The 21,586-nt window shown below is 42.7% G+C and overlaps 1 protein-coding gene across 11 annotated transcripts in view; it reads right to left on the bottom strand.

Moving 5' to 3' along the window:
• DOCK9 (dedicator of cytokinesis 9) overlaps positions 1 to 21,586 on the bottom strand; it is a 350,201-nt gene that overhangs the window by 110,622 nt on the left and 217,993 nt on the right. For all 11 annotated transcript variants that reach the window (XM_069757992.1, XM_069757993.1, XM_069757997.1 and 8 more), the window contains exons 11-19: positions 20,731 to 20,871; positions 18,039 to 18,242; positions 16,570 to 16,692; positions 11,870 to 11,952; positions 10,799 to 10,921; positions 3,822 to 3,901; positions 3,549 to 3,736; positions 2,681 to 2,746; positions 2,435 to 2,527 (exon numbers count right to left, since the gene is read on the bottom strand). In XM_069757992.1, coding sequence (XP_069614093.1) covers positions 2,435 to 2,527; positions 2,681 to 2,746; positions 3,549 to 3,736; positions 3,822 to 3,901; positions 10,799 to 10,921; positions 11,870 to 11,952; positions 16,570 to 16,692; positions 18,039 to 18,242; positions 20,731 to 20,871 — 1,101 coding nt within the window. The remainder of the gene's footprint in view (positions 1 to 2,434; positions 2,528 to 2,680; positions 2,747 to 3,548; positions 3,737 to 3,821; positions 3,902 to 10,798; positions 10,922 to 11,869; positions 11,953 to 16,569; positions 16,693 to 18,038; positions 18,243 to 20,730; positions 20,872 to 21,586) is intronic.

Here is a 21,586-nt window from a genome sequence, read left to right as displayed (position 1 = left end):
CAGTCTATTCCTCCATAACTGAGAAATAAGCATTTAATTGACATACAAATGAGGCTGATGTGAATAGAGCAGCAGCCTCTGTCACTCCGGCTCTATTCCCCACCCAGTGCCACCTCCTCCTGCTTGACTGACAGCCTGTTTGCTGTGTGACTTCAGACAAAAGAGCCATCAGTCAACTAGGAAGATCAGACACTGGGCGGGGAATAAAGCAGGATAACCGAAGCTTCATATCTACAGCCTCCTTTACAAACACTGATTTCTCAGTAACAGAGGAACAGACTGGCCATGTAAACCTGTATTGCTGGACTTGTCTTTGAAAGAGCTTCATGTGCAAATTCTGCTGACACATTCCCTTTAAATTACCTGACATAATTGTTTCTATACACATTTGAGCAACTAGAAATAATACACACTGCTCAAAAAAATAAAGGTAACATTTAAACAACACCATGTAACACCAAGTCAATCACACTTGTGTGAAATCAACCTGTCCAGTTATGACGCAACACTGATTGTGAATCAGTATCTCCTGCTGTTGTGCAATTGGAACAGACAACAGGTAGAAATGACAGGCAATTAACATACAACTCCTATAAAGGAGTGGTTCTGCAGGGGGTGGCCACAGACCATTTCTCTGTTTTCATCCATTTTCTCTGTTGTTTTGGTCCCTTTTGCATTTTGTTATTGCTCTCACCCCTAGAGGTACAGTAAGATGAGGCGGTGTCTACAACCTACAGAAGTTGCTCAGTTAGTGCAGCTCATCCAGCATGGCACATCAATGCGAACTGTGGCAAAAAGGTTTCCTGTGTCTTTCAGCACAGTGTCCAGAGTATGGAGCAGATACTGTATCATGAGACAGACCAATACACCAGGAGACGTAGAGGTGGCCATAGGAGGGCAACAACCCAGCAGCAGGACGGCTACCTCCTCCTTTGTGAGAGGAGGAATAGGAGGAGCACTGCCAGAGCCCTGCAAAATGACCTCCAGCAGGCCACTAACATCCATGCTCAAACTGTTAGAAACAGACTCCATGAGGGTGGTACAAGGGTCTGACGTCCACAAGTGGGACTACAGCTGATCTCGGACTTACTCTTCATGCTCAATTTGACAGGAGACGGGTACAGTGATGCTGGCGCTGATTGGGCGCTGGTATCATGTGTCACAACAGCAGCACAGGAGTTCCGGGGAGAACGAGAGCCGACAGCGCACCAGCACAGGAGGGGAGTGTATAGTATCCGCTGGACGCACACGCAAGGGTAGAGGAATGGGGACATGACACTGGAAGAGAGTGAGCGGCAATGGGGAGAAGCCGGGAGGCGCGGGGGCTAAGGGAGGGGGTAAGGTCGATGATGAGCTGGGAGGGGGGGGCATGGCTATAGGGCAGGGAGGAAATGACATAGTGCAAGAGAAGGTGGGGTCTCAAGGAAAGGGTTAAAAAGGACTGGACGGGGCTGAGGGGTTCTCTTTGACCACGGACAGCTGGACAACAAGATCCACCCACCCGAGAAGGAGGAACTCCAGGTCAAAGTGGCGATTATAGGCGGCAGCAACATGGCGATAATACAAAAGTGTAATGTTAATTTGGCATGTTTCCTTCTAGGCCCAAGGGAAGGGCAATTCGTCTGCCATGGATCCCTGGAGGTTTTCCCCCACAGGGGTTTTTTTTCCTCTCCTGAGTGCTGGCGGATGACTCTGAGTCGAAGGGTCATCAATATCTCGAGGCGTTGGTGGGTCCTCGAAGTTGGTAAAAATTTGAAGTGGGGATTCTTGAAAGGCAAGACTCCCCTTCATTGGTTGGTTATGCAGTGGTGGTCTGGTGATAATTGGGTGATACCCGGCGACGGAATGTCGGGGGTCACATTAACACGAAAGTGGGTGACACCCGGTGATGGTATTTCGGGGTCACATGGTCGTGAGTTTTGGGTGACACCTGGCGATGGAATGTCGGGTTCACGTTAACAGTGTGAAGGCAACCTCTTCCTTCAGACTCACGGTGCTCCTGAGCTAAAATAAAACACAGCTAGGAGTAAAGAGGGGGAAGGGGCAATGCCATGGGGAAAACCACCAGACTTTATAACTTTATGGCTTCGAGGACCCCACCAAGTGTCTTGTTTAAATTATTAATAAATTGGCTGCTGTGGCCATTAATATCCAAAGAAATGTTTTTTGTCCTTTGATCGTTGGGAGTGGGGCCAAGGGGTAGGTCACGGATAATCGACTTTTCCAGGGCCGGCTTTATTATTTTAGGAGGGCCAAGTGAAGGGTAATGGACAACTTCATTAACTTGACAGTGGTAATTTTTCGTAAAAATATAAATGTTTTTCAAGGTTTAGTAAAAGTGAACAGACATTCATGTTTCACAAAATGACAAAACAGAATGTAGCAGAACCTTTTTTTTTAAAAAAGATATAGCTTCCAATATCCACAAACCCACCTCATCATAGAACTCTGGATTCTGTTGATGGTGCAGAACAGCAGCGAGAGCGTTCTTCACAAACACAGGGCCGCCAGGTCTGCCATATATGCACTAAAGTGAAAACAATTATATGGTCTTAATCCAAGCAGTAACTAACGATTAGTAAGAGAAAAGGAATGGAATGTATCACTTCATATTTATGTAAAATTGTAGACAAAAACGAACATTAGAATACTAGGTGTAGAAAATAAACTTGCCACAAACCTTTAATGGCTGTGCCTCATCGTCATCAGACTCTCTGAATTCTATTGACACTGCTATATTCCTTGCCTAAAAAAATAAAATTTCTTACATATGACTACAGTATTATGAGGGTAAACAGTTAATAGACACTTTAAAGGGGGTGTCCACTAGTTGGACAACCGCTTCTCAATCTCTAGGCTTTCCCCCAGGAACTAACCTCTGATGCCAGCGCCGTTGGCACTGGCTCTCCCTGGAATCACGTGAGGTTATGTCACATGATCACTGCAGCCAATCAGCTCCTCTCTTACGGATGTAAGTGACATCTGGAGGAAGTGACAGCCGCGGCTTTCTCTCACTTCCCCCAGATGTTTTGATTTGTCTGATGGAGGGAACAATGAAGCCAGTGTTAATTGGCCACACGATATGTCACATGAGCCCCTGGAGAGCCAATGCCGACACCACTGTAACGGTGCCGGCACTGGAAGTCAGTATAAGGATTATTTTACTGGGGGGAAACGTAGGGATTGAGACGAACTGTCCGAGTAGCAGACAACCCCTTCAACTCAAAATTAATCTGACGAAAGGACAGTTTGGTGAGAAAACAATATAAATATCTGACTAAAGCAAGGTGATTATCCATAAATGAAAGAGAAATCTGCAGCAATTATGGAGGGGTTCTGCAGTGAAATGGGCTCATTTTGTTGCGAAAATACCATTGTGGAAATGGTCTCCAGGTGGATGTACCCTTAGGCTCAGGCGTTATGGTGATGCCAGTCACATGATTTATATCCACAAGAAACAACCTCTTTCAGGTGGATATGTGTGAACATAACGTCCTGAAACGGGGCGCCGCCATGTTATTACCAAATACAAACCATTCCAAAATTACCTTTGCAAATGCCTTTTGGCCGTCATATTTCAGATGCTTTGGATAAACATAGAGATGGTTATTGTAGATGGTGAATGGTTGCGTGTGTTTGGGAATGCAAGGAACAAACTCCTCTACTTCGAATGTGACCACGGTGTCGGCATTGTTCTCAAACTGCTTCATGGGAATGTACGAGGAGTTCACGTAATCTACAATATCACACAGATAATGAGAAGCCGAAGCAATGGTCATGCATTTACAGATGATGCCATTACCAGAAAATAAGGCTCTTACTTGGAAAATCTGGAGAAACATTGTCAATGTGGATGTCTAGATTTCCTAATATTACCGGAAGCTTGCTTAACTTCTCAGGTCTACAAGAAGAAGATTATATTATGCTTACAAACAAGTACTAGTGAGTAGGAAACATAGAATAACCAGGTTTCGTATTACACTATTTGATTCAGTTATTAGAATTCCCTCAACATATCAATAAATCCCAAATTGACTCTTTCTTAACCCAGAAGGCAGGAATAGTTTCTTACAGATTGCGCTCATGCTTTTGGAAGTCAAAAGATGTGTAGAAGACAGAAGCACATTCTCAGATGGAGCGAATATGTCAAATTTCAGAAGAAACACTATTCTAAATACCATTTTATGAAACGGGTCCCCCAGAGTGCTTCAATACAACCTACTTTATTGCTACACTTTCTTTTATCTGAACATCTGCTCTCGATAATTAATCATTTGATTGCCAGATGTTTTTCGGGCCCTGAAAATGCCTAACACAAAAGTAAGCACCTTACAAGGGAGTTCGGCTGAGTGGCAATTTTTTTTATCCACATTGATGTGGCATTCATTTATTTTTTTTTCACTTTTGTGTTTTTATCCCCAAGTACCAAGAGATGTAACTTTTTTATTTTTATGTTGAAATGAAGGCTTGGGCTTTTTTTTTTTCAGGAAGAGTTGTATTTCTTTATGAAACTATTTTATTAAATAGATTGAAATTGTGAAAAATAGATATTTTGGAGTCAAATGGACAAAAAAAAAAAAAAAAAACAGCAAAAGAAATGTCCATTCCAATAAAATAAATGCATGTATCCATGTTCTATTCTGACCCTGTGTTACGATTCATAGTTTATCATTTAAGTTAACAGCAGACAGACAGCATTCATGTTCCATAGAAACGACTTTACGAAGTCATGTGAATGTTGCAAGCCAAACAAGTATGTAGCAAGATTACATACGGTGCTTAAAGAGGTTGCCCGGCCTTAGGTTACTGGTCTGCAGCCACTTTATATGCCAGCACACTTGTGAACCCTCAACATCACGCGAACTGTGAGGATTCTGCTGGCCGCGGGCGGTCATGTGACCACAAGTATGCGATGTGCCCATCTAATCGTCACGTGTCCACAGTGTGCGCGATCTGAGGATTCTGCAGTGCTGGCACCAGGCGGTCATGTGACCACAAGTATGCGGTGTGCCACATTCCGACTAGACTGTGTCCGGCCCCCCTCAGGACACTTGCATTGAGCGAGGCCGCGCCCATCTAATCGGCACGTGTCCACAGTGAGCGCGATCTGAGGATTCTGCAGTGCTGACACCAGGCGGTCATGTGACCACAAGTATGCGATGTGCCACATTCCGACTAGATTGTGTCCGGCCCCCCTCAGTACACTTGCATTGAGCGAGGCCGCGCCCATCTAATCGTCACGTGTCCACAGTGTGCGCGATCTGAGGATTCTGCAGTGCTGGCACCAGGCGGTCATGTGACCACAAGTATGCGGTGTGCCACATTCCGACTAGACTGTGTCCGGCCCCCCTCAGGACACTTGCATTGAGCGAGGCCGCGCCCATCTAATCGGCACGTGTCCACAGTGAGCGCGATCTGAGGATTCTGCAGTGCTGACACCAGGCGGTCATGTGACCACAAGTATGCGATGTGCCACATTCCGACTAGATTGTGTCCGGCCCCCCTCAGTACACTTGCATTGAGCGAGGCCGCGCCCATCTAATCGGCACGTGTCCACAGTGAGCGCGATCTGAGGATTCTGCAGTGATGGCACCAGGCGGTCATGTGACCACAAGTATGCGGTGTGCCACATTCCGACTAGACTGTGTCCGGCCCCCCTCAGGACACTTGCATTGAGTGAGGCCGCGCCCATCTAATCGTCACGTGTCCACAGTGAGCGCGATCTGAGGATTCTGCAGTGCTGGCACCAGGCGGTCATGTGACCACAAGTATGTGATGTGCCACATTCCGACTAGACTGTGTCCGGCCCCCCTCAGTACACTTGCATTGAGTGAGGCCGCGCCCATCTAATCGTCACGTGTCCACAGTGAGCGCGATCTGAGGATTCTGCAGTGCTGGCACCAGGCGGTCATGTGACCACAAGTATTCGATGTGCCATATTCCGACTAGACTGTGTCCGGCCCCCCTCAGTACACTTGCATTGAGTGAGGCCGCGCCCATCTAATCGGCACGTGTCCACAGTGCACGCGATGTGAGGATTTAGACTTGCAGTCTATGGCCGGACAACCACGTTAAAGTATTTTCAGTTTGATGTACAATATGTAACAATGTAGCATTTTAAGGAACAAGCCTTCACTGTTGCACTAAGAAGTGGCTATACATTTGTCATGTATAGACCTTCTACCCGTTGTCTTTTGTTTGCCTCCAGCTACCTCTTCCGCTGGGTCCGGCCTCCCCATTCACATACCAAGATGGCCGCAACATTGTCATGGGGAGTAAAGCAGTAATTCTGAACCATGCCTCCTGTGCGGTATTTCAGTCCTACCGCTGCTCCCCATGCCAGTGTGGTGGCCATCCTGGATGGAAGAGGACTGAACTGTCAGCAACAGTAGAGAAGTCAACGGGAGGTGAACAGACGGCACATGGTAGGGTGACCATACAACAGAAATGTAGTGCCACTTTTCAGTGCCGGGGAACAGTCACTTTAACAGCTGGTTAGACGCATTAGATATGTGTAGTACAAAGCCATGAAAAAGTCTGCTGGCAATCTAAGGTGTATGGGGCAACCAGACATCTGTTGTAGGTGAAAAGGAAGCCACACTGGACACTAACATGCAATTTACTTTGTTTCCTGAAAGACAAGATTTATCAGAATCATCTGCTTATCCCAATTACTATAAGACTATGCTGAACTAAATGTCCCTGTTTATGGGTGAAGAAAGGGAGTAGCCTAACTGTCTTCAATGCATAAAGTCAAAATTAGATTTGGGGGGCTGTGGCTGTCTGCTAGTGCTTTATTAAACCCAATGATAATTGTAAAGCCTCCACATTATATATTTATTATCCTGCAACTCTATATTTAAATAATGCATCCACTTGCATACTTAGAATACATTATAGGTCAGGGCATTAATACTGTAACGTGCAAAATCAAAACATTTATATAGTCATTATGGTTATGGAATAAAATAAAACCAAAATAATTGTGAGCAATCCTGTACATTCAAGAATATACCTAAAGCAACTAAAATACCTTTTTTTAATTGAAAATTGGTGAACGTAACTTTTAAATTCAAGTTCACAAACCTACATTTTCAATGGAAGGAGGGAAGAGGACAGATAAAAGCGGTATTTTTATTCTTCAAGCCATAAAACAAAGATAAAAAACTGACATGTTTCTGGCATCGTAGACGCTTTTAATCATAGCATAGGAATGAAATAACAATGGTCGCGTACTAAGCCCATCACAGTGGATCTATGAGTGATGTGAGTAACTGACAAGTGTGCAGGGAACTAGAACATGCAAATTTGCAACATAAATACAAATAATGAAACATTCAATAAATCTAAAAAAAAAAGATCACTCTAAGGCTATGTGCACACGTTGCGGATTCGTGTGTGGATTAATCCACAGCGTTTTCACAAAATCTGCAGGTAAAACGCGGATTTACCGTGGCTTTTGCGCGGATTCCACCTGCAGATTCCTATTGAGGAGCAGGTGTAAACCGCTGCGGAATCCACACAACGAATTGACATGCTGCGGAAAATACACCGTAGCGTTTCCGCACGGTATTTTCCGCAGCATGTTCTCTGCAGATTTGGTTTTCCATACGTTTACATGGTACTGTAAACTCAGGGAAAACTGCTGCGAATCTGGAGCGGCCAATCCGCTGCCGATCCACAGCAAAATCCGCAAAGTGTGCACATACCCTTATAATTCATGCCTTCAGGATAATTTCTGTCCAAGTTTAATATCCAATAAGCATCCTACAGCATGAGGCATTTTGCCAGCTGTCCTACCATTATGTTTGGTAACAAAGTGCTTAACAGCACCAGAGTAAGGCCGGTTTTACACGTCCTGAAACTTCCAGTACCGGAAAAACCAGTACCAGAGATATCAGTGTCCGTGTGTGTGATACTTGTGGCATATGTGTCTCAATTGTGTGCCACATCAGTGCCAAACCTACCAGCCCCTGGGAAGTAGTGGTACTGTTAGTGCTGTTCCCCAGCGCCGGGTGCTGAAGACTGCTCTCATCAATCTTCACTACGCTGATCGCCGGCAGAGTAGGAGAGAATGATGAGAGTAGTCTTCAGCACCCGCCGCTGGGGAACAGCGCTAACAGTACCACTGCTTTCAAGGCGCCGGTACATGTCACACTGATGTCATTTGTGTACACGTGTGCGAGATATTTTGCGGCCCGTGCAGCTGTTAAAAACAGACTTGTCAGCATGTTTTGCCCACGGACGCATGGTCCATGGAAACACACTGACATGTGTGCAGACACATTCACTTGAATACGTCTACATGTGTAAGTGTCTCCGGTACGTGTGAAAACTGTCACCGCACTTATGTCTGAAAGAGCCCCAAGACCCATTTTTGGGGGGCAATATTGTTCAAGTTTTGTTTATTTTACATAAATTACATAAGATATAATATTCTATGTGATGAATATCACAATTAATAAATTCATCAATACAAAAGATGTCTCCTTGAGACGAATGAAAACCTTTGGTTTCGTCCGAAGCAAATTGTTGCAGTGCTTTCGACTACAATTAAAAAAAAACATTTTACCATCTGACTTTTTTGGCTGGTTTTTGGAACAGGCTGGGTGAGAGCATGCAATATCAAACAGTAAATATGTATTGTTTTAAATCACTGGAATAAGTACTATAATTGCTCAATATATTATTGATATTGGACGGCTGCGACTGCAGATGAATGTGGAATAGTGGAATATAAATTAGCCACATCCAATGGAAATCGTCAAAATATCGCAAAACCAAAGAGCTACCTTCCATAAATCCCGGTATTCCAATGGTTAGAGGTTGCAGATGATTATCCAACCATTCACTAAGCATCTCGTTCAAGGACCCCATTCCTAAAATAATCGGTTGTAAAGTTGGGGGCAAACCTTATGCGTTTTGGGTAACCCATGAAATATTGTTATTATGGGATGGTCTATGAGTAATAGTTTCCTGGCTTTTGAGTCTATTATGCCCTTCTCTAATATTTGAGACGGCGAGTTTTTGAAAAATGGTAGGGTCAGATTCAAGTTTCTTGCAGGTACCAATATCATTTAGCATGAGGGACACTAATGCTGCATATAGTGTAGCGTCTAAAATAACCACATATTCTGCCTTGTCTGATTGGCGGATCACTAAGTTGGTCGTCATCTGACACTCTTTCACTGCTGTAAATTACTTATTAGTCAGATTTTTGTGAGTAAGTGACTCCCTGATTTGGGTATGGAGAGCCTTCAGGTCCCTTTTGACCAGGGTCTGAAAGCAATCTCAAGGCAAGGGTTCTGGTTTCCACTGGATAATACCTTGGATTTTTAATTTTGACTGAAGCATCACCGTCAGTAATGCCACTCATGTTGTCATTCTCTGATTGTAGTTGCAGACGGCAGACATTGACTACATTTCCCTGCCAATTATAAAACATATGCTAGGCCAATAATAAAAATAAATCATACAACTAATAAATGCTGAAAAATGTTTTATTATGATTGGAGTCTCCGTGACACCTTGTTTCAGCCTGAATCATGCATTGTGGTTGGGCACGTGTCCTATCCCTTTGCGCTTTCTTGGCCCTTTGTTGAACTTTATGGATCTTTGTATTTTTCAAGCGTATTAATTATATAACCTTCAATACCTAATACGAGAAGAAGCATTTCACCCGAAGAGATCGCCATCAAACGAATGCCAATGCATTACACTAGATGATGCTTTAGAAGGATGTGGGCCATATCTAAGAAGACTAAGGCTGTGTGCACAAGTTCCGGATTTTTCATGTTTTTTCGCTATAAAAACGCGATAAAACTGCGAAAAAAAAGCTCACATTAAGCATCCTATTAAAAGAATGCAATCCGCATTTTGTATGCACATGCTGCGTTTTTTTTCTGAGCGGAAACGCATTCCGGAAAAAAACGCAGTATGTTTATTAATTTGCGGAATGGCGGGGATTCAGCACACATAGGAATACATTGATCCGCTTACTTCCCGCATGGGGCTATGCCCACCATGCTTGAAGTAAGCGGATCATGTGCGGATGGTACCCAGGGTGGAGGAGAGGAGACTCTCCTCCACGGACTGGGCACTATATCACTGTATAAAAAATGAATTAAAATAAAAAATGGTGATATACTCACCTTACGGAGGCCCCCGGAGTCCTCCCGCCTCCCAGCGGTGCACGCAGCAGCTTCCGTTCCCAGGGATGCTGTGTGCGAAGGACTTGGGATGACGTTGCGGTCACGTGACAGTGACATCATCCCAGGTCCTTCGCACACAGCATCCCTGGGAACGGAAGCCGCCATGTGCTCCGCTGAGGAGATCGGGGGCCGTCGGAAGGTGAGAATAACCATTTTATAAATTATTTTTAACATTAGATCTTTTTACTATTGATGCTGCATAGGTAGCATCAATAGTAAAAAGTTGGTCACACTTGTCAAACACTATGTTTGGCAAGTGTGAAGAACCTGTCAATCAGTTTTCCAAGCGATGCTACAGATCGCTTGCAAAACGCTAGCATTCTGCAAGCTAATTACGCTTGGAAAACGCCAGGGTTTAGCGGGAATACGCATGCCAATTCCACATGCGATATACCCGCGGCAGGAGTTGCGGAATTGCCGTGGAAATTTCCGTGGCAATTCTGCAGCGTGTGCACTTAGCCTTAAGCTCATTCGAAAGTGGACCTTGTCGTGTAGCAATGACCTTAAGTAGACAGCTTTTTGCGCCCAGATCTCTTATGAAGCCCACACTACATACCATGATTAATGCACAATCACAAAACACTTACTTTCTAAAGTCGGCAAGCAATTTAAGCATGTCCTCATTTGAAAGCTTGTTGCTGTCTTGTTTATAGATTGGAGAAAATCTTCCACCTTTGTCCAGGGTCCCAGATGTATCCTTAAATAGAGGTCTATAAAAAAATATATTAAAGTATTGGCTTAAGATGTAATGTTGCACTCAGTATTTTCCTATGTAGATATTTGAAAAGCTAAAGGAGTTGTCCGGCACTAGCGTACAAGTCTGTGTCACTCTGCGTAATTGCAGACTGGTGAATACTCACAGCGCGCTCACTGAGAGCTGTGAGGATTCTCAGATTCTGGCAATTGCTGTAATATGCATACTTCCAGTCACATTCCAACTAGATGTGTCCAGCCTCGCTCAATACATTTGCATTGAGCAAGGCCATGCATGTCTAGTCGGCATGTGACCGCATGTATGCAAATCACATTGTTGCGGTCACACACCCCAGAGAAGTGTGCGCACTGTGAGGTTTCACGAGTCTGCAGTCACATAGCGTCACTTTAAAGAAAACCTTTCAGTTGATTCATGCAACCCAAACCATGGGCATCAAAAATCAGAGCCTAGTTGCAGAACTCCAGCCAAGAATTTTTTAAAATATTTTAAGACATTCCCACATTGCAGATAAAACATACTGTAAATACCCTATGTAACATACCCTATGTACATACTGATTGCTAGGAATCTGACAGGTGGGACCCATTGCAATCTTGAAAATAGGCCTAGTTTTTAGAGCAGAATTTCATAGTACTTGACTTTTTCTTCGGTAGACAATGAATGGAGCAGAGGTCAAGCATGTGTATCGCAGTTCCATTCAGTTCTCGGATAGCTCAAAGTCACACCAGTCAGACCTCTAACAATCAGCCAGTTATCCCCTTGTTGATTCTTTAAAGTGTCATATTAATTTTGCTCTCCTGCCCATTCAACATTGGTGGTGAGAACCCACAGGTCGCATGGTTGTTTAGCAATCTGGAAATCTCTCAATCTTGTCAGCTGTGGTTTAATGAAGAAATAATGTGTTCTTTAAGTTGCTAAGAACCCATTTATATCCACATCTCACCTTGCTGCCCAGGCAAATGGCATTCTGTACTGCCCAAGCCTGCTGCATGACTGTTTGGCATTCTTCAAAACTTTCTGTGCCACCTAGTAAAGTTCATGGAAAAATAAGCGCATTATTAGTAAAATAACAGTATTGGAAGAGCAGATATCAACAGGTGCTATGGATACTACTAGGTATATATATATATATATATGTGTGTGTATATATATATATATATATATATATATATATATATATATATATATATATATATATATATATATATATATATATATATATATATATATATATATATATATATATATACACACACACACACATATTAACTCAGATCATTACCTGGAAATGGAATGGATGAAAATAAAGCATTTAAGAGTGGATTCGCCACAGTCATTACAGTCAAGACAAAGCTACCGCAGGCATGGTTATAAATGTTTAACGCCATAAATAATTCAGCACCAAATACTGTATGTACAGACAGTTATAAACACAAAGGGCTTTACTAAGCACAATCTGCCCTTCAAAAGTCTCCTTGGAGAGGAAAACAACTGTATCTGATCCACAGACTGCGTAAGGGGAAATCCAGAAAGAAGTGCGTTTACTAGGTGTCCACTGAGAATATTCTACCTTACTTAAAGGGAAACTGACAGCAGGTTTTTGGTACCTCATCGCAGAGCAGGCTGATGTAGGCAAAGAGACCCTGAATCCAACAAGGTATCACTTAGATTACTGGGTGCAATTGTTCTGACACAATCAGAGTTTTTAGATTTAAACTGAAGCAGAGCTGAGGAAGCTAGCCCCGCCCACACTAGGCTCTGTATGTACAAAGTCCATACACAGTGAGCTGCTAATCACAGGAGGAGGTGCTGGACTAGTCCGGCAATGTTAATCTATTAGTGATAAATCCGTCACAATATGTAAACACAGCACACACTTTGACAAGAGACACATCCCTTAATTCTGTGTTTCAACCTGCTAGCTTCACATTGCGTAGCAAAACCTGCTTACAGATTCCCTTTAAAGGAAGTTTAAAAGTTAGACCTTTTCCATCAGATAGGGGATAACTTTCTGATAGCTGAGGGTCCAACCACCATGGCACCCACCTATATCAAGAGCCAGGGGCTCTGAAGAGCCCTAGCTGAATGGAACAAGGGCTGATTGTTCCATTCATTCTTAATGGAAGTGCTGGAGTTTTATGAGTCGAGCTCTCAGCTAATCTTTGGCGCTCCAAGAAAATCTATATGCATTTATAATATTTTTGCAGAATGGAAAAATGACGACTATCTTTTAGGATTGTAACATACAGTTAGGTCCATATATATTTGGACAGAGACAACATTTTTCTAATTTTGGTTATAGACATTACCACAATGAATTTTAAACAAAACAATTCTGGTGCAGTTGAAGTTCAGACTTTCAGCTTTCATTTGCGGGTATCCACATTAAAATTGGATGAAGGGTTTAGGAGTTTCAGCTCCTTAACATGTGCCACCCGGTTTTAAAATGGACCAAAAGTAATTGGACAGATTCAATAATTTTAAATAAAATATTCATTTTTAGTACTTGGTTGAATACCCTTTGTTGGCAATGACTGCCTGAAGTCTTGAACTCATGGACATCACCAGACGCTGTGTTTCCTCCTTTTTGATGCTCTGCCAGGCCTTCACTATAGTGGTTTTCAGTTGCTGTTTGTTTGTGGGCCTTTCTGTCTGAAGTTTAGTCTTTAACAAGTGAAATGCATGCTCAATTGGGTTGAGATCAGATGACTGACTTGGCCATTCAAAAATATTCCACTTCTTTGCTTTAATAAACTCCTGGATTGCTTTGGCTTTATGTTTTGGGTCATTGTCCATCTGTAGTATGAAACGGCGACCAATCAGTTTGGCTGCATTTGGCTGGATCTGAGCACACAGTATGTCTCTGAATACCTCAGAATTCATTCGGCTGCTTCTGTCCTGTGTCACATCATCAATAAACATTAGTGACCCAGTGCCACTGGCAGCCATGCATGCCCAAGCCATCACACTGCCTCCGCAGTGTTTTACAGATGATGTGGTATGCTTTGGATCGTGAGCTGTACCACACCTTCGCCATGCTTTTCTCTTTCCATCATTCTGGTAGAGGCTGATCTTGGCTTCATCTGTCAAAAGAATGTTCTTCCAGGACTGTGCTGGCTTTTTAGATGTTTTTTAGCAAAGTCCAGTCTAGCATTTTTATTCTTGATGCTTATGAGTGGCTTGCTCCGTGCAGTGAACCCTCTGTATTTACTTTCATGCAGCCTTCTCTTTATGGTAGATTTGGATATTGATACGCCGACCTCCTGGAGAGTGTTGTTCACTTGGTTGGTTGTTGTGAAGGGGTTTCGCTTCACCATGGAGATAATTCTGCGATCATCCACCACTGTTGTCTTCCGTGGGCGCTCAGGTCTTTTTGCATTGATGAGTTCACCAGTGCTTTCTTTCTTTCTCAGGATGTACCAAACTGTAGATTTTGCCACTCCTAATATTGTAGCAATTTCTCGGAAGGGTTTTTTCTGTTTTCGCAGCGTAAGGATGGCTTATTTCACCTGCATGGAGAGCTCCTTTGACCGCATGTTTACTTCACAGCAAAACCTTCCAAATGCAAGCACCACACCTCAAATCAACTCCAGGTCTTTTATCTGCTTAATTGAGAATGACATAACGTAGGGATTGCCCACACCTGTCCATGAAATAGCCTTGGAGTCAATTGTCCAATTACTTTTGGTCCCTTTAAAAACAGGGTGCCACATGTTAAGGAGCTGAAACTCCCAAACCCTTCATCCAATTTTAATGTGGATACCCTCAAATGAAAGCTGAAAGTCTGATCTTCAACTGCATCTGAATTGTTTTGTTTAAAATTCATTCATTTAAAATTCATTGTGGTAATGTCTAGAACCAAAATTAGAAAAATGTTGTCTCTGTCCAAATATATATGGACCTAACTGTATGCCAGAGAAAGGTAAAACCCTGAGAGAATTGTCACTTTTCATCTCAGGGCCACATGGCAGTCATTGTATGGACAATCCTATATCTCATTGAATAAAAAGGAATGACAAGACTCAAGGGAACAGCCCATCCATCCTCTGTCCATCTGTAAGTTTATGTTATGTAGGTCAATATGGAGCGCGCGTTGAAATGGTAATGGGGAATGAACAGTGATGGAGATTTACTAAGCTAAATGCGACAGAATTTTGGGTAAACTTGCACAAAAAAAAAGTATGACATGCCTTGCACAAAATTTGCTATGTGTTTTAGATACTTTTGGCACCTTGCTGGAAAAGAGGGTTCAGCTATGTAGTAATGGAACAGGGGCCTGAGATGCATTTACAAGGAATTTCAGGTAATGGTTTTCAGGTGCACAGAGAACGTTGTGTCCGTTGTGCAGATGTACATAAAAGTGGAGTTCTATTGTATATGTTACCGATGAAAGAGGTTGAAGATGATTCATGAATCACATGCTCTAATCATAGTAAAGGTTTCAAAAGAAAGCTCAGAACTTGGAAATGCCGTAATGAAAATCGGTCATTCCAAATCTCAGGGCAGTATAAAATAGGGAAAGAGACCCTGATTCCAGCAATGTGTCCAGTGGTCATCTTGCTATAGCTGATAAAATCACCTTTTTTTCTGCTGCAGCTCTGCTAGTCTTTTCAATGACGAGTTCTGTCTAATCCTACCTGCAAAACTGATAGCCCTTTTCCAATGCTGTGCATAGTCAAAAAGCTATTATTTAACAGTGGGGAGGAAATAGCTGGAGCTGATAAATATAAAGGACTACATAACTAGAGCTTATCACTGGGCTAGAAGATCTGCGGCAGATTAAGTAGTGTTTATCAAAACCACAAAAAGAGGCCCAGTAAGCGACCCTCAGCTGGAATCAGGGTCTCTTATTTCTTTTTGCTGCCCTCAGAAGAGGCAAGGAAAATCTGGTGACAGATTCTCTAATTATCTTTACTCTTTGAGAAAACAAACTTCAGAAACTAGATTAGAATTGCTTTTTTTCCAATATACCAAAATATGAAAAACTCCTTTTTATAGCCCGTGAAAGTAAACCGCAAGAAAATTGTTGTGGCAACCATTACAACCTGCAGTCACGGACTGGAGCTACACCCTGTATAAAACAACTCGGGAAGAAATGTAGCAAGCACGATCTTGACTTTACAAGGTTTTTTAGTTTAAAATGAAAGCAGATTGTTGCAGTTTTTTCTTCTCCATTTACTGTAGAATAACCAAACTGAGCTTAGAAAGTTTTCTAGGATTTTATACCCTAAAGTATTAGGAGCCACATAAAGGCCGAAGGAGTCAGTCCCTTAGTCCAGTTTCCCTGAAGCGGGCAGCATTCACAGTATGAACATGTACACAGCTGCTTCAAATGTCCACGCAAGGTACCATTTTCATTATAGCTTCCCATCAGTGAACAGAAACATTCTTGTTTAAAATCGATAGACTTAGGAGATTTCTGGAGGAGAATATATGTGAATCTAAAGAGTTTTATTTTCCTTTTCCCCCGAAAAGTTAAATGGTTCCGATCACGGACTGTAAAAAATGCCAATACGCAAACAAAATTGGAATATCCGTGTACTTTATGGCGCCCAGATTGCCGTCATGAATTACTTTGGGTCGCTGTAATATGGGGTTAACACTTAATCCTGGTCTCATACATTGCACGTCGTCTGCACATACCTTGGCGGAGTCTGAGCTCTTCATGTAGGGTTCTGCACAGTGAGTAATGCTGCCTTGAAGAACCTTTTCTATCCTGGCCACAAGGAAGATATCAGGATGGGGACACGTTATAGAAAATATACCCTGAAAAAGAAGAATTGCAGGTAGATATGGTATGGTAGTTGAATCCGATATACTTATGGGTGCTTCAGATGAACACCTGATTATGACGGTGTTCGCTTCTATAGAACACTTCATCATAGGTTCAGAACAATCCGTACCAACGAGATAAAAGCAGGAGAGAACAGGCAAGATTTTATAACTAGTGATGTGATGGCTTGCACCTGGTCACACTTGCTTTATTCTGTTTGGAGGTACTGGTCAGTTTATTATTTTTGTAGCACACTCCTTTCTGGCTGAGCAATCCTCCCATCAGCCTTGAGCTGGATCCTGCGCCTGCCATTACAATTGTAGACTTTCAAAGTTAGGGTCCTGTCAAAGGGGTACGCCTTGCCGCGGCTGATGGGCTCTCATGAATCGGCCATTTTGTGAGCCAAGTACTTTCATTTTTTAACATTTCCAATAGCAGTAATGCAGTTACAATTTCATATATTCAATGCTTACATCTCATAGCATTTCAGAGTGAAGCTGTGTTTTCTGGGTTATACTGATGTGAGCAGTGACCAGCCGACTGGCACGGACTTATGACGTGACAACCCGAACATGATAAAACCTCTGATAGACAGGACTCCGATCCACGCGTCTCCCAACACCGGGCACAGCAGCCTTCTATGATCCTTATCAGATTCCCACATCCCTTTCTTCTGCTATCGTTATACTATAATAATTGCCTGCGACTTCCTCCTATTATTTAGATAAGGGTGTAAACATCCGCAACCAATAGGAGATCACAGTGGGATAGGGGGGCTCCATGTCAACACCAGATTCAATCAAGTTTGACATTAAAAGCAGCATCTCCCCTGAGAACAGGCCTGGCGGTCGGCACAATGGGGTAATAGATAATACATTTCTGGTGACATCCAGGCTGCATTGTGCCATAGTGACTAAACATGCCGTCGTCTCCGCACTCGTATTCTAGCAGCGGGGAGGAGAAGTGGCTGAGAGAATACATTAAACACACCGCTCCTAGATGTAAAGGAGATTAAAAGGGGAAACAACCTGTAGCATTAGCACAAAGGAAAACATTAGGAACTGAAAGCCGTTTCCTCCCACGGAGTAATCAGTGCCTATTTTCCATCGTCTATTACTTCTGATCACGCAGCACTTTCCTCAGCTTCACATTCACCTTACAAGAAGGGGCACTCAGCTCTACACAGCATGGAAAATGCAAAGATGCTTCAATTATTTAGAAACATCTTCCCATGCCTTACCATTTCCTTAACCGTTACTGAAAACTTCAAGCCTGAATTATTTAGAAGCATTTAATTTTTTTTAAAGGAATATATGACCCACAAAAAATTAGTCGCTACCTGTTTGGGATACTGCAGCATTGACTCTTGCACAGACCCTAAAATCCTCCGCCCATAGTCCCCACTGCCGTTTAGTAGCGGCTGAGGAGGAGGAGGGATCATTTGCCTCACGGAGGCATGGTTCAAGTCCACAGGAAAGTCTGCAGAGATCTTCTTGTTGGCTCTGATATCAAACAGAGATAGCGTGACAAAGAACGGCTCCACCTGAGCAGGAAGAAACGGGAAGAGTCAAACAGTGATACATGAAATTCACAGACACTGTTGCTGACAGCTCAGTGTGAAGCCTTAGGCAACAGTATATATAAAGAAAAAAAGTAAAAAACAAATAAAAGAAAAGCTTAGAATTTGTGCTCCCAGCTCTGGACAAAAAAAAATACAAGATTTCAAAATATTTTAAAATCTACATAATGAAGAACCAAAGTAAGGTAACTTAGCTTGGCCCAATTGGGAGCAACAGCTTGTATGGTCCAGAGCTCTATTACCAATTCTCCTGGCTCCAGTGCGAAATTCTCCAGCATTACATGCTGCCCTAATGTCGGCATACAGCATGCTATAGTAATTTCTTACTTGTAATGCGGTCTTTACACCAATGTATGGAGATGTGGGAACAATTATGTTGGGACCAATCAACAATCTAATGTGTTTGGAGGCCTCAACTTCTTCCTGTCACCAAATGTTAGGGGAGGTACGGATCAAGCAGTTGGATTTCATCAGGACTGAGCCTTTTCTTCTTGTAGTAGAAGTTGGGCATGTATATGGGTGGGGAACGAAAAAGACATGTGGACCAAGTGAGTGGTCAACCAACATCTTTCTACTGTGTATAGCAACCTAACTGTCCCACTAGAGTTTACACAGACAGATGCTATATACATATTATGAGCCATTAGAATCACTGGAGGAGCCAATTTGTTAGAATTAAAAAGTTCTATGGTTCAGCTGCACATTTATAAGAAAATTGCCTAATTGGCTCATAGGGTTTCAGGGGAACCTGACAGCTTATACATACTGCTCGATCCATGGGCAGCATGTCTCAGAGATTGGCTGCATGATTTCAGCCAAGTATGTTTGACTCAAACTCTGCAGTGTTTCAGAGAAAGAGATTGGCTGCATGATTTCAGCCAAGTATGTTTGACTCAAACTCTGCAGTGTTTCAGAGAAATAGATTGGCTGCATGATTTCAGCCAAGTATCTTTGACTCAAACTCTGCAGTGTTTCAGAGAAATACATACTCTAAAGGCCGCTGTGGACCGTGCCGAACAGGAGACAAGTCGGACAGGTGAGTCCCCGGTAGTTTTTCCCTATCCTGAGTGACAGGTCTCTCGAAACATCGCAGTGTTTCAGATTCAACCAAATCATGCAGCTCGTGGTTCGGGCACATTGTATCAGCTGTCAGGTTCACTTTCACCCGTACTGACATATCCATCTAATTTATAATAATAATAAATACTGTCCAGTAGCATTGCTTCCCATGGTAAACTGAAACGGTCATTGTACAATTCATCAACCCTGTACTCAGTTGGTATTTTAGATGTAGAATGACTAATTTCTATTTTTATATAGCGCTAACATATTCCGCAGCGCTTTACAGAAATTATCTTAGCTGTCCCCGATGGGGCTCACAATCTAAATTCCCTATCACTATGTCTTTGGATCGTGGGAGGAAAATGAAGAACCTGAAGGAAACCCATGCAAACACGGGGAGAACATACAGACTCCTTGTAGATGTTGTACTTGGTGGGAATGAACCCAGGACTCCAGCGCTGCAGTGCTAATCACTGAGCCACCATGCTGAGACGAAAGCTAAATTATGAATGTAGCATTGAAGGAATAGCCTAGGAGGAGGTCCCAAATGTATCCTTCCTACTATCAGTACCTTATAAATAAGGTGTTGGTCAATACCCTTCTGAGAGAATAGGCAACAATTAAATTTGTAGTTTCCATACAAAAACCAGAGTATAAATAAGCATTTTCTATATGGAGCTTAGCTAAGCAACATTTAAGCCATACAGATGATGCTGCAAAAAGCACAGGTTATATATACTGCAAGGAAAAAGGCTTACATACAATAATAACCACAGAGCACAGGAGAGTTCAGATGTTATTTCAGCGGCTATATAAAAATGCCTGTAATTGAGTAAATTACACACAGTTTACGTCAGCAACCAATGAGATAACTGTCCACTTATCTAATAACCTTCCTTTCCATGTCTGACCAGGCAGATCCAATCTGGGGACAATGAAGAAAGAGTGCATAATAATACAGTAATAATCTCATCATCACCTGATGTCAGCACACAGCTATGCCTGAATATAGTAGCATATCTGCTGCTCAAGCAGAAAACAGGTGAGGTTCTCATCCATTTAAAGAAGCAGGAAGAGAAGGCAATCAGCAATCGGATATGATGACAACACCAAATGTCAGAGCAAAATCCTAACAGTGTGTATATTACATTGACGTAGTCATATACTAATTCCTGCTGGAATTTATCCCTGACCCGGAAGTCCCCTTTAAACAGGCTATGAAAACTAAATTGTAGGTGAATACTGCAAATTTAGATGGGGACCTGTTGATAAGATAAACTGTACGTCTCCTGTCTTTTGTAGTTTGGAGGAAAATTAGCGGATCGGTTAATATGCTACAGAATAGTAAAGTAATATTTAAAAGAAAAAAATATATACAACAAAACCTTACATTTGTCGTCGGCCCTTCTTCATTTTCTGCCACACAACACTGGAGATTGAAAGACAAATCATTGCACTTCACTAATATCCTTTTCCCAAATTTCTCCTCAAAGGGTTTAATCTCTGGTTCAATTCCCGAAAAGTCAAGTTTCTAGAGACAGAAAATAGATATTTATGGCTGTATGCAGAGATGGCACTTTCTTTCTTGTAATCACAATATACATCAATGTACACGGCGACAATATTCATATAACTAGAAGAAAAAAAAAAATATATATATATATATACACACACACACACACATACCGTATTTTTCGTACTACAAGATGCACTTTTTTCCGGCAAAAATGAGTAGGAAAAAGGGGGGTGGGTTGAGGGTTGGGGTGTCATAGTCCGGATGTGGTGGGGAGGTGGGGGAGCGGTATCGGCAGAACAGCGGGTCACAGAGGCAGGAGCCACCAACTGCGGCTAACTCCTGAGCCAGCTGCTGAAGAGAAATTAATATTCACTGCATTCCACGCCCATGGGTGTGGAGGGCAATAAATATTCATATCTCTATTAGCTGGGCTCCATGGGAGTGGAGCGAGGCGAATATAAATCTGTCTTAAGTAGCGGCACACGTCACCGCCGGCAGCTGCAAAAAAGCTCCAGCTGACAAACTGGTCGCTATTTAAGAGCAATGAATACTCCCTGCGTGCAGATAATTGAGTAGTCCGGCAGCTGCCCTTTGGCTTGCAAGCAGTGCATGACGTCCCTGCCATGCGCTGCTTACAAGCATAAAGCAGTTGCTGGCACCGGAGCAGGACACTGTGAGGGAGCGCTGGGAAGGTAAGTGTAATGTTTTTTTTTTTTTCAAATGTTTTCTG

The sequence above is a fragment of the Ranitomeya imitator genome, chromosome 3 (genome assembly GCF_032444005.1).
Source record: "Ranitomeya imitator isolate aRanImi1 chromosome 3, aRanImi1.pri, whole genome shotgun sequence".
In the NCBI taxonomy this organism is placed as follows: Eukaryota; Metazoa; Chordata; class Amphibia; order Anura; family Dendrobatidae; genus Ranitomeya; species Ranitomeya imitator.
Note: the sequence above shows the minus strand (reverse complement) of the source record. Positions and strands in the feature narration are given on the sequence as shown.